This window comes from Bos grunniens, chromosome 21, assembly GCF_055505025.1.
Source record: "Bos grunniens cultivar Pamir isolate PY7600 chromosome 21, Bosgru_T2T1.0, whole genome shotgun sequence".
Taxonomy (NCBI): domain Eukaryota; kingdom Metazoa; phylum Chordata; class Mammalia; order Artiodactyla; family Bovidae; genus Bos; species Bos grunniens.
The window spans coordinates 40,178,061-40,193,370 of NC_141185.1; the positions used below are offsets into that span (position 1 = coordinate 40,178,061).

General features: G+C 50.4%; 1 protein-coding gene across 5 annotated transcripts in view; it reads right to left on the minus strand.

Annotated features, from left to right (window-relative positions):
* Nucleotides 1-4,660: 4,660 nt before the first annotated feature.
* The window catches only part of OTUD7A (OTU deubiquitinase 7A), a 389,075-nt gene continuing 378,425 nt past the window's right edge, over nucleotides 4,661-15,310 (minus strand). For all 5 annotated transcript variants that reach the window (XM_086364069.1, XM_086364070.1, XM_086364072.1 and 2 more), the window contains 3 exons: nucleotides 7,789-7,903; nucleotides 7,514-7,598; nucleotides 4,661-6,415 (listed from right to left, as the gene is read on the minus strand). In XM_086364069.1, the coding sequence (XP_086220195.1) occupies nucleotides 4,970-6,415; nucleotides 7,514-7,598; nucleotides 7,789-7,903 (1,646 nt within the window). In that variant the 3' untranslated portion in view covers nucleotides 4,661-4,969. The remainder of the gene's footprint in view (nucleotides 6,416-7,513; nucleotides 7,599-7,788; nucleotides 7,904-15,310) is intronic.

Sequence of the window (15,310 nt, forward strand, 5' to 3'; positions counted from 1 at the left end):
TAGTCTTGAGCATATTCAAGATATGGTAACCCTTATCCTATGTTAAAGAACTGAGTGTGTGTATGTCTATGCGTACCCTTGAGATGTTTTCTTGAAAGAATGAAAAAGGATAAGCAATGGGCACTTTGTGTACACTAATTAGGGTTGGTAGAATTTTGTTTTTGCAATCAAGTAGCAAAACTGAAAATTTCAGCAAATTATTTTGCAAAATACACAGAAATAGTAATATTGCTAACCTTGTTTAGAGATTCTAGTTCCTATGCTATTCCTTGGGTGATGTATGTACCAAGTCAGCCGGGGCAGGGGGGCCTTGGCATCTTGACGCTGTACAAACTACACACACGTTTATTCCCGAGGGGTCCATGGAGGGCAGCCCCCTCTCTCTTCTCTGCTGGGAGAAAGCACTGGTTTGGGGGAACAAAGCCACCAGCAGAACTGTGAACAGACAGTGTGGCACATTGCTCAGAACAATCATGAAACTTTTCTCAACTGAGGGGTGCTTGGGATGAAGAGTCCTAGACTCAGCCCCGTGTCAGCAGACCCATCATTAGAACCATGCTCTAGGGAACCAGGACCCCCACTGGAGAGTGTGACTGAAACAAGAATGAAGCTGGGTGCCCCTCATTACCCTGGAGCCCCCCATCAAAGCAGCCAGCAGCAAAGAGAGTTTACAGTTAGGACTGAAGTGCAAGGTGTGGCCCCGAGGTCTCCAGAGAGCCACCACTTTAAGGCTTTTTCAAAGGGGGCACCTGTTCCCTGGTGTCAGGGGTGCCAATCTCTGCAGGGCCCTTTCCTGAACATGCCTGCGCTCAGGTGACAGCAGAATCAGACTGTGGATGGAGGCAATGTCACAGCAGCCAAGGTCTGATGAGGCAGGGCCTGATGAGCCATGACACATGTTCTCTTCTTATTTATTAGAAGCATTGGAAGAAAGAAAAAGAAAAAAGCACTCGAGGAACTTAATTTGTAAAGTCCACACCACAATGCGGAAAACTGACTCATATCCTAAAGCAGGAAACCGTCCCAAATGCACGTCACTCCACATCTCTTGTAAACATGAAAGACAGAGAATACAACACATGGTTTGGCAAAGCCTTTTTTTTTTTTTTTTAACCTCGCACAAATTTCCCACCATTGATGGGTACAGCCCTTTTTTCCTTAACTAACGTGAAATATGTTTTGATCAGTTAAGTTTATTTCTGCAAAATAGTCTGCAAAATAAGCTCATGGTTGCTAAGCAAGTGGGTGAGAATCATGTAGCCATGACCCTGCCTCAAAGACAGTGGGTACTACCAGGAACATTTCACACCCCGAGGTGTGCCCCTCTATCTTGAGTCACTAAATTCCTGATGGTACGCTACCAGAATTAACACATCAAATGACTTTGGAAAACATGAAGTTTGTAAAGTAATACATCCCAACTTTTCGGAACACCACTGGAGCTACTGGGTGGTGATAGGTAAGAAAAAGTCCACGGTAACTTAGTGAATAGAAAGTATTCATTTAAGAGGAAAGGTGCAGTACCGAAATCCAGGAACAGGAAATGAATCGAGCTTTCCATGGAAAAAGGAAGAGACATTCACAGAGTTCCACTTTCAGATCAGATGTGAACACATAGCAGAAAGTGTTTCATCCCCCAGAGTCCACACCGGAGCCCTACCCAACCTAAATTTAGCCCTCCAAGGGGACAACCCCGTGACAATATAAGGGTGCAAAATATTGCTCTGTGGCATATTCTGAAAATAATATAAAAATAATTTCTATAGTACAGTTTAAACTTGGCTTGTAAAATATCAACATAGCATAAAATCTACAAACAGAATACACTTAAAAACGCCTTCCTTTCACAATATATTAGTTTAAAAAAATCATATACCCAGGTCACGCAGATGCAGAAAGTGTGAAGCAAATGACTGAGATAACCTCCACTGGGGTTTAGAAGTATCTGGGGTTCCTTCTGGAATTTTGCTGTCACGTAGAGACATCCAACATTCCCAGAAAGGGAAGGTTGGCCAGACCAGGTTGGAGGGGAAGACAGCTCACAGGTGGGACTGTCTGCGTCGGGGACCTGTGCCCTGGTGGGGCTCATGGCCTTTCTAGAACATAGATTGGCTGTTTTCCTTTTCTCTAGTGCCCCACCCCACTTCCTTTCCCCCCGCTCCACCAAGGGCCCCCAGGTCACAGAAGGACATTAAGGGATCTCTTGACCCACATGTGAAAAACACAGCTGTTTCTAATGGTTCTCGCACAGCCTGATGAATTCATTTGGTCTAAGAGATGTCTGGCCAGGAATGAGGGGTAAAGCTCTTGTGAACACGGAGGGGCTGGACCGTCACATTTAGCGCAACAGTGGGGCCTCTGTTTTTAACACTGTTTAGAGGAAGGATAGATCCAGATCTCTCACAAGAGGAAATGGCTGTTTGTAAACAATGCTGACCAAGGGCATCGTGTCCCCCACCAGGGAGCGACAACCACAGGTGCTCTGCACATGGAGTGGCTAGTGACCACATGGAGAGACAGAGGGTTGTCTACTCTAGGGAGAGAGGAGGAGCCTGGGGGCTAGGGTTGGGGTTGGATCTCAGGCTCTTATTTATGGCACATATGTCAGATGGGGGTTGGGTAGAGGTGACTGAAATTCGAGGAGCTAGAACAGATCACTGGTTTTTTATAATACGTACAAATTACACTGCCTAGCTCTTCCTCTCGTATTACAAATAGACTGTTTTGTAATAGACTGCCTTTTTTTTTCTGTTTTGTTTTAGTTTTTTTTTTTTTTTAACTTGGCGGAGAGCATGAGAAAGATAAAATATTTGCATAGCCAGTTTTGGAAATTTCTGTTTGGCTGTTTTCATGTTAAAAAATTAAAAAACAAACACGAAGTTACTTTCTGCCTTGACTTGCTGTGCCTATGTGTTTGGTTTATGAATGCACAGGGAAGCTCTTTCCAAGCTGGCTGTTCCACCTTCTGTGAGATGCAGGGCAGGAGCCGGCATCTACACGCGAAGCAGTATTTATTTCCTGTGACCTCACAGCTTTGGATGGCAAAGCAGTTGGTCAGCATGATGTGAAGAATCAGTTCAAAAAGCTGCCACAAACCCTCTTGATGAGAGTTTTTTTAAAAACTGCTTTTTTTTTCTTTCAACAAAAGAAACCCCAGTAATATGAGGGTCATGAATGTTAGTGATTACCACACATTGAAAGTATTGTTTAGCATGAAAAGTAAAACTTCCAAAAAATTTAACGTCCTATTTAATAAATAATTTTAAAGAACCACTTATGTAAAACTTGAATAAATGACTGAAAACTCCACCTGCTGTGGATAATTAAAAACAAAAATGAATTACTCACAGGAGATATTCAAATTAGTTTATTATAATAATTCAAACAAGTAAAAAAAAAATCTTTTTTTTTTTTTTTTTTGCTGCTCTTTATGTCGGGGAAAAGCATCCTTTCTGGAGAAGGAGAAGCTGGCTCCAATGAAGAGATGATCTGCCTCCCGTGTTTTCTTTAGATACACCCCCAGCGAAGCGGGGCACTTTCTCTCTTTCTTGGGATTATTAGAGGCTATTCTAAGGCTCTCACAGGTTTTAAAGGATTCTTTTGCTAGTGAGGATTTCACCCATCATTTCTGTATTTCTTGGAAACAAGGTATTTCCTTAGAGAGGCAGGTTTAACGCCTCAGTGTCCTTGACCAAGAACGGTATTCTCCAGAGGTAATCTTGGAAGGAAGACGCTGCATATTGCTGCTCAGAACAGGGTAGCTAAGGACACATTTTTTTTTTTTTTCCTCAAGAAATGTAAGGAGGCACCAGTATAGGGACCGCTCAGGGATGGGGCTGCCCTTAACGTGTTCTGGAGCCACCGTGCGGAGGGGACCCGGACGGGAGCGGCGCGCCTCCACCTGGCTGATCCCAGACAGATGCGGGTGGAGGTCGGGGTGGGCTTCCTTCCCGGCGGCCCTCAGTCCCTGCCCTCTGGAAAGAGGGGCGGGCCGCGTTTCAGGGCGGCCTAGAGGGGGGTTAAACAGTGACCGCAAAGTCAAGTCCTCGCCTCTCTCCTGGGGCACTGATGGTCGCTTCCGAGGGGCCCCTCCGGCGACAGTTCACTGGGGAAGGGTCTTCGAAGGAGAAATGTGAACAGGCTGTCATCTTTGCTCATATATGGGCAACTCCAAATCGTGAGTTCGGAACCTTGCCCTCGGGCCCCACGGTGTCTTTGGAAAGCTCCTGTCACCTGAGCTGCCCCGCACCGGGAGTGACCGCTACACATCACCGCGCCCCGCGAGGTAGCTTGTCCCGTGCCCAGCCTACAGACGCCCGTGGCTTTGATGGCAGTGTGAGTGTCGCTCGAGCCGGGGGCTGTGGGAGGAGGTTTTGCTTATGAGATGGAGCCGCGTCTTCCTAAGGGGCCAGTGAGACCACCAGGGCGCCAGTGGGCGGCCGAGCACCCTGTCCTCCAGGGGCCCCGGAAGGGCACAGGTGGAAGCCCGAGGCAGAGCCGCCACCGCGGTCCCAGGGCCGCGCGTTTGCCTCGAAACCCTGGGTGGCAATGACTGCACGCAGGTGACCGCTACATGGAAGAGGTCAGTCGCCGGGTTAGGGGGAAAAAAAAAAAAAGCCAAAAAAAAAAAAAAAAAAAAAGCATGTAAAACACTCCCTTCTAAAAACAAAGGGCTGCAAATTTCTTTATTTCTCTTATCGAGGAACAAAAATACCCTTGCAATGGCTATTGAGTTTCCACAGGTACGAGGCAGATGCTAGCTAGCACACCCACTTCCAACAGTATGACTTGTTTCCTATCCGTCTACTACCTGAGTGGCATCAGTGTAGGTTCAGGCACCATTAGGAACGTTTGACCAAACACGTACACAGCACGGACAGAGGATCGCCGGCCTCCCGGTGGACCAGGGCGCAGAGGAGACACCGACAACTTGGAGAGGACAGCCCGGCGGTAGGGCCGAGCCGTGCGCTCAGGGCCGGGCCGCGCGCGCCTCGCGCCGCCGCCGCAGCTCCTCGCGGTAGCAGTACGAGCAGTAGTGCTCGGTCTCGGCGCGCCCGTAGAACGCGCAGTTCTCGCGCTGGCAGCGCCTCTGCGCTGGGCCCGCACCCGGGCCTCCCCGGCAGCCCTCACCGTTCGAGCGCGCGGCCGGCGCGTCGGCGTCGGCAAACTCCAGGCCGTCGCGCGCCGCGCCGAAGCCGTTGGTGTAGGTCTGCGACTTGGGCTCGGCCGCGCCCGCCGCCCCGGGCAGGGCTCCTGGGACGGCACGCGCCAGCGACTCTACCGTGTTGACTGTGCGCAAGGCGGCGGCGCGCGCCGGACTGTAGCTCTGTGATGACAGCGAGCGGTTCTGCTGCGGGTACGTGGCGCACGGCCGCAACGCTCCTACAGCTGGGACGCACGGCTCTTCCCGCGCGCCCGCCGCCTGCACGTGAATGACGCTCTGGCGTCCCGGCGCCGGGGGGCTACGGCCGGGTACCGGTCCGCTGGCGCCTACGCGCCGCGTGCTGCCACTGGGGCCTGGGGAAGCCGAACCGCCAGCCGCCGCCCGTGCCGCCCGGGAGCTGGTTCCGGGCCCCGGGCTTGGGCGCTCCTTGAGCTTAAGCACCAGCTGCGTGGGCTGCCCGGCCGGCGGGCCTGGTGAGGCGCGCTCGGGGCCGGGCGCGCCCTCGGCCTCCGGCCTGCGCTGCGGCCGCTTGGCCGTGGAGGCAGCGGCGGCGGCGGCGGCTGCAGCGGCGGCGGCGTCGCGGCGCCGCTGCTCCTGCTCGGCGCTGAAGCGCTCCTGTGCGCTGGTCAGGTAGTAACCGATCATCTCCTCGTGGAACTGGTGCCGGTGGCTGGTGAGCAGCAGGCCGGCGAAGATGAACTTGCGCTCGCCCTGCATGGCAGCGCGCAGGATGTTGAGGCTCAGCTTCACGTCTGTGCTGTACTTCCAGGCGTCGCCGCGGGGCCCGCCGCCCTTGTCGGCCGGCGACGCGCCCGCTGCCTTGTCCGTGGGCGACGGCGTGGTCTTCTCCGAGGGCGACGTACTGGCTGAAGCGCCCGACTCCTCCTTGCTGCCCTTGCGCGCCTTGGCCTTCTTCTCCTTGCCGCGCTCGGGCGCGTCGCCGTGCTTGCCGTTAGCGGAGTTGGCGCGGCTCATCTTGCCGTGCACCAGGCCGCCCAGGCCGCCCATGTTCTTCTTCAGCTTGATGCCCAGTGTCTTGCTGAAACTGCCCAGCTTGTTGGCCACAGAGTCCGCGCGGGTCTTGTCCTTGTCCTTGCGCTGCTTCTCCTTCTCCTTGTCCTTGCCGTTCTTGCCGTTATTGCTGTTGGAGTTGCTGCACACCGAATCTCGGTCCGAGTCCAGCGAGTCGGCCAGGGACTGCACATCTTCCCCCGCGGAGGCTGTCGGGGACTCCGGCTGCGCCAGAGGAGCCTGCAGGGGAGAGGGAGGGCAGGAAAGGGAGGAGGTTAGAGATCAGCCTTCCCCTTGCTGCCGCAGGAGGCAGACCCCGGCCCCTTGGTGTTGCGTCCAGCCTGACTGTCCCAAGCCTGAGCTGTGTCCCAGCCCGAGTCTCTTGATCCTCGATCTGGAGTTGCTGCCTTCACAGCCCTCGTGGGCCCTAAAAAGGGGCCCACAGCCATGTCATGATGTAGTCCAGGCAGCTGGACTCTGGAACCAGACTGCCGCTGACTGTCACTTATGCCATACAGGGTATCAGGGCCTGCATCAGGGAGCCCTGTGAAAACTTGATAGGAGTAAAGGCTGAAGTACAAAAGCACTCTGATCAGTGCCAACTGGTCCTGGGTACTTACTAGCTGTGCGCCGGGCACTGCCCTCCTTGCCTTCTTCATGGAAACTTAGAAACTATTAGTTATGGGCCCCACTTTATGGTTAATTAAACTGATGTCTGGGGAGGGGGGCAATTATTTGTAAGCTTTTTAAAAAAAATCCCCTTTCCTGAGATTTCACTACCAGGAAAGTGAGGGCACAAAAACATCAGCCAGATACTTAAAGCGAATCATTCTTAACATCTGGAGGCAGGGCCAGCATGGTCTTACCAGAGGGAGGGGGGCAAGTGGGGCACCAGCCCCCTTTCTCACAGCTCTACCCTCCCAGGGGGGAGAGAACAAGAGGAAGTGCCGAGGAATCGCGCCCGGGTTCCCTGCCTTTTCAAGGACCAACACACAGACTTATAATTAATTCTGCTCCATGGCAGCTCAGCATGTTCCCATCTCGGCAGAGAGAGTTTTGTGTTGTGACTTGTCTATAGATTATTTTGAGGGTGTGTTTATGCCTCTCCTTCTGGAGAAATAAGGGGAGAAAAACTCCCCTAGTTGGAGCGCATGCCTATGCCCAGACCCGCAAGCACAGGGGAGCACAGACACGTGTTTCAGCTGGAGCCGGGGCTTCGCAGGCCATAGGCAGGATGGAGGCCAGCATCTGGGGGCCCCGCGTGGGGGAGGGTGCGCCCTGCCTGCCCACCCCAAGCTGAGAGTGCCTGCTGGTCTGTCTGGCACGTGCCAAGCTCACCCTGGTCTCAGAGGGGATCCGGATCCACGTCACATTCATGTAGCTGTGCAGAAGGTTCAACTTGGCTTCTAGTGACAGGATCAGGCTAGGGAGAGAGGAACAGCAAGTGAGATGCGCCCCAGCCCGCCCGCATGTACCCCTCCTGCCGGCAGGCCAGCCAGCCAGCCAGCTACTAGGAGCAGGGGCGCCTTGCCCAGGTCCTCCCCGAGAAACCCAGCAACAGCCCGCCTCGAATGGCACTGGTAGGGAGAGAGGGGCACAGGGTAGGGTCTTACTGGGCCAGCCGGGCGTTATCATTGTCATCTTTCCCCCACTCCCAGTCCTTCCCGGGGTCCACCGCAAAGTGCAGAGGCAGCAACTTGTGCTCCGAATCCGTCAGGGGGATCACGGCTGGAACACAAAAGAGAGAGACCTGTGCCAGGTGGCCCAGGGTGGGGGCGCAGGCTCGAAGCCCCGGCGTCCCCTAGGGAGGACAGGCAAAGTCCACGGAGTCCAGGTGTTGCTGTGATTAAGGAAACCGGATGGAGTTGTACACAGGACCTCTACGTGGGCAGGAGCCTTAAGGCCCGAGGTTTCAAAACCACCACTAACAGTTTAGAAAATGTCTTTATTGTGGATGCCAAAGAGCAGTCTGGAGACATGATTTGGCCTCGACATGGATCAAAAGGCAGATGCCCTCCTGGGGCAGCAGACAAAAAGAAGCTATTACTGCTTTTGCCCTTTCTACGGACCGGACCCAGGCCAGACAGTGCACTGAGCAAGGTCAATGGGGAGAGGGCTTGAGGACAGGCCCACCCAGCTCTGCCCAGAGAAGGGGAGTGAGGGCTGCCTGCCGTCTGCTCATGCATGAGCTCATTGGGCAGGTCTATCTGTGTGGGACCCACGGAAACAATGGCCTTGGCCACAGGGAGCTCACAGCCTATACTGAGGGCGGGATGAACAGCTGACATACAGCTTCTGCTGTCAGGTGGTAATAGCGCCCTGAGGGTGAACAGCAGCCTGAGGGAGCTTTGGTGAGCTGTTCTGGAGCAGACCACCGAAACTTCTGAGGAGGGAACGTGTAGGTGGACAAGGCGGCGATGTGGAAACAGTGACAGACTTTATTTTCTTGGGCTCCAAAAATCTTCACTGCAGATGGTGACTGCAGCCATGAAATTAAAAGGCCCTTGCTCCTTGGAAGGAAAGCTATGACAAACCTAGACAGAGTATTAAAAAGCAGATACATCACTTTGCTGACAAAGGTCTGTATAGTCAAAGCTATGGTTTTTCCAGTAGTCATGTACGGATGTGAGAGTTGGGCCATAAGGAAGGATGAATGCTGAAGAATTGATACTTTTGAACTGTGGTCCTGGAGAAGACTCTTGAGAGTCTCTTGGACAGCAAGGAAATTAAACCAGTAAATCCTAAAGAAAATCAACCCCGAATATTCATTGGAAGAACTGATGCCGAAGCTGAAGCTTCAATACTTTGGCCACCTGATGCGAAGAGCCACTTCACTGGAAAAGACCCTGATGCTGGGAAAGATCGAAGGCAGGAGGAGAAGGGGGCGACAGAGGATGTGATGGTTGCATGGCATGATCGACTCATGAGTTTGAGCAAACTCTGGGAGATAGTGAAGGACAGGGAAGCCTGGTGTGCTATAGTTCATGGGGTCACAGAGTCGGACACAACTGAGCGACTGAACAAAGCAGTGAGGAGAGACAGGCCCCTTATTGCACAGAGGGACTGATTCATCAAAACATGCCTCAGTCCCCAGGGACCTGAGCCCACTTCAGAAGGGTTGGGGTGGACGCAGGACCTGGGAAGCCGGCCTGCCCAAACGCTGGGGGTGGTATATGTGGGTGCAGGGACCATTGCCCCTTCAGGTGTGACACTCAGACCTGCTGGGGCCTTGGGGCCTCCACAGGGAGGTCTCACCCCCGCTGTCCCACCGGCTTAGGAGGCAGGTGAGGCTGGACTACCATCTAGATGGGGAAGTGGGTTAGAAGCTGACAGCTGGGCAGGGCCCTCCCTGATTCAGGGTTATCCTTGCCTGCTCTGGCCTTGGAACGCCTCTGCCCCACTCCTGTGCTGGTGGCCAGATGTTGCCTGACCCTGATTGAGCACACGAGGCCTCCCAAATGCTGCTTTCCTTTGGCACAGAAAGCCCCATCTTTGAGGACACTGAGTCCCCAGTCGCCACTCTAGGGTGCAGGGGCCCTGATCCTGTCTGGGGTTTACTCTGCCTTCTTACTCCTCTGCACATTCCTTACCCCTACTCCCCAGATGCGGGCCACAAATCTGGTGTCATTTCCCCAAGATTCATGACAAAGGTGTCATGGCAAAAACAGAAAGGCAAATCAATAAGTAACAAATACATAAAATCTAAGACTGAATACCCGTTTAATAGTTGATTTTCTAGTAAGAAACAGGCAGTACTGACTTGGTGCTGCCCTCTAGTGTTAATAAAGACACACACATAGTCTTCTTCCACCCCACCCTCTGCTGCTGCTGCTGCTTCTAAGTCGCTTCAGTCGTGTCCGACTCTGTGCAACCCCAGAGACGGCAGCCCACCAGGCTTCCCCATCCCTGGGATTCTCCAGGCAAGAACACTGGAGTGGGTTGCCATTTCCTAGCCCCCGTTTAAGGGAAACAGGTTTGCTCCAGATTTTCCTTTTCACCTGGATGGGGCTGGGCGGCACTGTGCTCTAGTTTGGGAGGTCAGGGGCAGCTTGGTCTACCTTGGCCACAGACTGTTTGGTCTTGTCTGGTGTGGCTGTGACTCATAGCCGTCCCTCCCAGGGCTGAGCTGTGGAGTAGTCACAATGGTGGGGGCAGAGGCTGCAGGGCTGGTTCAGGACCAGCCTCCCTTGGGTCATACCCAGGAGCTGGTGCCATAGTCCCAAGAGTCACCATGACAACAGAGAGAAGGTTGGCATGGCTTTCCACCCCTGGGTTGGGGCAGGGGGTAGAGGCTCCCTCTGTAGACAGGGCAGGATGGCTTCCTGGAGGGAGAGCTTGGTAAAGGTACCCACCCACTCCACACCCCCATGCAGATGGCCAAACCAGAGTGTTCAAGAAACAGACCCAAGGATTCTATTTTAAATAAGCATTATCCATGGGTCTGCTGCTGCTGCTGCTAAGTCGCTTCAATAGTGTCCAACTCTGTGTGACCCCATAGATGGCAGCCCACGAGGCTCCCCCGTCCCTGGGATTCTCCAGGCAAGAGTAATGGAGTGGGTTGCCATTGCCTTCTCCCTCCATGGGTCTAAAATCAAGCAAATCTGGCAAACATTGTTCTAGAATAATAATCTGTTAGAAGTAATTTCTGTAGGTACAATGTGGACAATTTGGGGTCTGGCTGTCCACCTTCCCAGGGAAGAGGTGCCTTGGGGGCACCTTCCTAGGCCTGGCTATATCTCCCAGCCCCCACCCTAGCGTTAGGAAAGAACACAGGCTTGCTTGCATCTGTGGGGCGTGAGCAGAAGCACTGTGTGAAGCCCTGGGCAGTGTGATGAGGGGTGGGCGGGCCTTCTCCCAACACCCTTCCCACCTTCTAGCCTTCTGATGATGGAGGCCCTGCATCAGGAGTGGGTTCCTGATTCCCCACTTGGAGGGGACCTGCCTGCTCATCAGGAACATCTGTTTTAGGCTTTATTTGCAGGAGAAGCAAACTTGTCACTTGAAACCGCTATGACTTTGGCTTATTTGTCAGATAAACCAACTAAAGTAGTATAGCTCTGCAGCCTCCTCAGCTTCCCTACCAAAGGGCCCCTGGGAATTCCTCTACTCAGTAGCTGGGCTGGGATGGACGTCCTGGGCTCCCCACCCTGACCATCCGCCTCCCCCCAAACACAAAAAGCAGAAGGTTGGAATCACCTGTAGGTGCTAGAGCCTGACCACCCAACAGGCTCCTAGCAGCTTCTCAGCCTGGACGTCAGAAGGCATCTTCTGTGCAGAGAGCATAGCTGTGGCCCTCGGGTCAGGGTGGCAGGGCTTAGGAGCCCTACCTGTACAGCCTAGAGGGAGGCCTTGAAAACAGGCCCTCTGTGAGACTCAGGTACTTAAGATGCCTCTGCTTCTCACTTTACACACCTAACTTTTCCCTGTTGGAAGCCTGGGAAGCCTGACCTCACCCAGTGAGAAGGAGACTGATGTGGTGACTTGCCCTCTGGTGGCAAATGTCAGGAACAGCAAATACTTTTCAAAATAAGCCTGTGAATTCCCACCCTCCCCAAGGCCCTTTGAAAAGGCATGCTCCTATCTTTTAACCCCTGCAGAAGGGAATGGCTACCTATTCCAGTATTCTTGCCTGGAGAATTCCATGGACAGAGGAACCAGGTGAACTACAGTTCACAGGGTCACAAAGAGTCAGACACGATTGAGTAACTAATACTTTGGGGGCTTGCCTGGTGGCTCAGAGGGTAAAGAATCTGCCTGCAATGCAGGAGACCTGGGTTGGGTCCCTGGGTCAGGAAGACCTCCTGGAGAAAGGAACAGCTACATACTCCAGTGTTCTTACATGGAGAATTCCCTGGTAACCTGGAAACATATAGGCATCATCTCAAAATAGCCTGGACAAAGTTGGTAACCAAAGCAGCAACCAATTTTCAGTACTTATTTTCGCAAAAAAGAATGGAGACTTCTGGTTTCTTTGAGGGATATAAGAAGGGATATACCACTCGTATAACAACGACAAGCTAGACAAAGTGCAGATTCACAACTTTCCTTTAACCTGTCCAAGAGCTGAAGTCACAGACAACTGGCTAGCCCCAGATAGAAGGAAAGACAGGTGTCTCTGAGGAGGTATGGACATGAGCTTAATTGGGGCAGACTAAGCTAGACCCCAGCTTCCCTGGTGGCTCAGACAGTAAAGCGTCTGCCTGCAATGTGGGAGAGCCAGGTTCGATCCCTGTGTTTGGTAGATCCCCTGGAGAAGGAAGTGGCAACCTACTCTAGTACTGTTGCCTGGAAAATGCCATGGACAGAGCAGCCTGATAGGCTACAGTCCATGGGGTGGGAAAGAGTTGGACACGACTGAGCGACCTCACTTTCACTTTTTTTTCTTTCAGCTGGACCCCACTAAGATTTCAGCTAAAATTGTTAACAAGTTGGTAAAGGAAGGATGTAGACTGGTGGAAAGAATACAGGACCCTAGGGGCCACAGACATAAGGGAAATCCTCAAGCACACACAGCCCTCTCTCTGTGGGACCTGAGCTGGTACTCAGAAAAAGACTGGCCAGTATTCTCACAAAGTGTCCTTCAAAGAGTTCTATACTAAGGAAGAAACTGCAGAGAGTAGGGCAGCACACACCACTGATCTTAGGGCCTTTCTCCAGTAAAGCATGGGGAGGGAGCAGAAAATAGGGAATAAGTCTCTTTTTCTCTGGGGGAGGGGCAGGAATATGTGTTGAGCCCAGAACTACAGCTGGGGGAGGTCACTCCCTCCCCCCAGATCCAGGGACACAGTGCCTGCCTGAGATAGAGGCTTACTCAGAACAAAGAAACAGTACCCTCTCGGCTCTCCCTCCCATACCCAGGCTAAGAAGCTGTGAGGAGTAGCGATCTACTGCTAGAAAAGGGGCCAGGATATGGAGAGAGACCCATGCCAAAGTGAGGCTCAGCATAAAGCATGCAGCAGACAGTGAGAAATACCAGACCCACTACAGACACAAGATCTTACTAGAAGAATCTGAAGCTGGGTAACCAGGGTTTGGATCTAGTCTGATCCAAATTCCATGCAGCAAAACAAAAGGAATCAAAGTGATGTACCTTAGTCTTTATTGCTCTATTCAAGATGGCTGGTTTTCAACAAAATATTTTTGGCAAGAGGAAAGATGAGCGAAAACCAGTCCATTGACAGGTGAAGCCAGGTGAAGGGCAAGATAGACAGGACACAGATGTTTAAACTATAAGACAACGATTTAAAATAACTGATTAATAAGTTGAAGACTCTAAATAGAAAAAGGAGATATCTTGCAGAATTTGATGGTTAATTTCATCAGAGAGAAAAAATCTGTAAGAGTCAAATTGAAATGCTAGAAATAAAAAAAAAAACACAATTATAAAGAATGACTTTGAGAGGCTGATTAGTAGACTTTGCACACCTGAGGAAAGAGTCTGTGAACAATAAGACAGGTCAACAGATGTTAACTAGATGGCAACAGAAAAAACAAGTTGGGGGTTTGCAGACCAGCACATCCAAGATTGGTGGGGCAATATCAGATACCCCCAAATCTGTGCAAGTGTAATCCCAGAAGGAAAGGAGAGACAGAACAAAACAGAGGAGATATTTAAATAAATAATGGCTGACATTACTTATCTAAATATTTCCCAAACAAATGACAAACCCTACCAGATCCAAGAGGCTAAGAAAAAAGCAAGCAGGCAAACAACAGCAACAAATCTGGATATACATAATACATCCAAACTGCTAAAAACGGAAGACAAAGAGAAAATATTGAAGGCAGCCAAAGGAAAAAGACACATTACATATACAGAAATAATCTAAGGATCACAGCAGACTTCTCATGATTAAACAAGTAAGAAGATAGTGGAGTGACATCTTTTTTTTTTTTACGCTATGGAGTGACATCTTTAATGGGCTGGATGAAAACACCTTGCTAATCCAGAATAGCAAAAGATCCTTAAAACGAAAAACAGAACTGCCATATGATCCAGCAATCCCACTCCTAGGCATATATCCGGAGAAAACCATAACCTGAAAAGATACATGCATCTCAATGCTCATAGCATCATTATTTAGAACAGCTAAGACATAGAAGCAATCTAAATGTCCCCTGACAGATGAATGGATAAAGATATGGTACATATATATAATGGAATATCACTCAGCCATAAAAAGAATATATATATAGCATATGGATGGACCCAGAGATTGTCATACTGAGTGAAGTCAGAGAAAGACAAATATCATATGATATCAATTACATATGGAATATTAAAAAGGGTACAAATGAACTTATCTACAGAACAGAGTTACAGTTGTAGAAAACAAATTTATGGTTACCAGTGGACTGGGGGCGATAAATTGGGAGATTGCGATTGACATAAACATTACTATATACAGAACAGATAACTAATTAGGACCTACTGTATAGCACAGGGAACTCTACTCAATAATCTGGAATGGCCTATATGGAAAAAATGTCTAAAAAAGAGTATATATATATATTTTTTTTCTCATTCACTTCGCTGTAAACCTGAAACTAACACAAGATTGTAAATTGATTATACTCCAATAAAATTAAATAAAAAATAAAGAAGACAGTAAAAGACAAAAAGGAATAAAGATAGATGGAACAAACAGAAGAGAGCTGGCATTAAATGTGAGTGGTCTAAGGTCAAAACATACTGATTAATAGATGACACTGTCAGGTCGATAAAAAGCAAAACTCATGTATATATTGACTGCAAGAAATCCATTTGAAATATAAAGACATACATAGGTTAAAAGATACTAAGAAGAAAACTGGAGTGACTCCAGTGCAAGTCCTGTTATATACAGAGGAACATTACATAGTGATTCAGTGGTCAATTCTCCATGAAGCTATCACAATCCTACCTGTGTGCACAGGCTTCAGAGGACATGAAGCAAATACTAACAAAACTGAAAGGAGAAAGACACACTAATTATGGTTGGAGACTGCCACTTTTAGGAACCAACAGAACAAGCAGACAAAATCAGCGAAGATATAGAAGACTGAATTACGTCACCAGAGCCCTTGAATTAATGGACATTTATGGAACTCAGCAACAGCAGAACACGCATTCTTTTCAAGATCCCATGGAATATT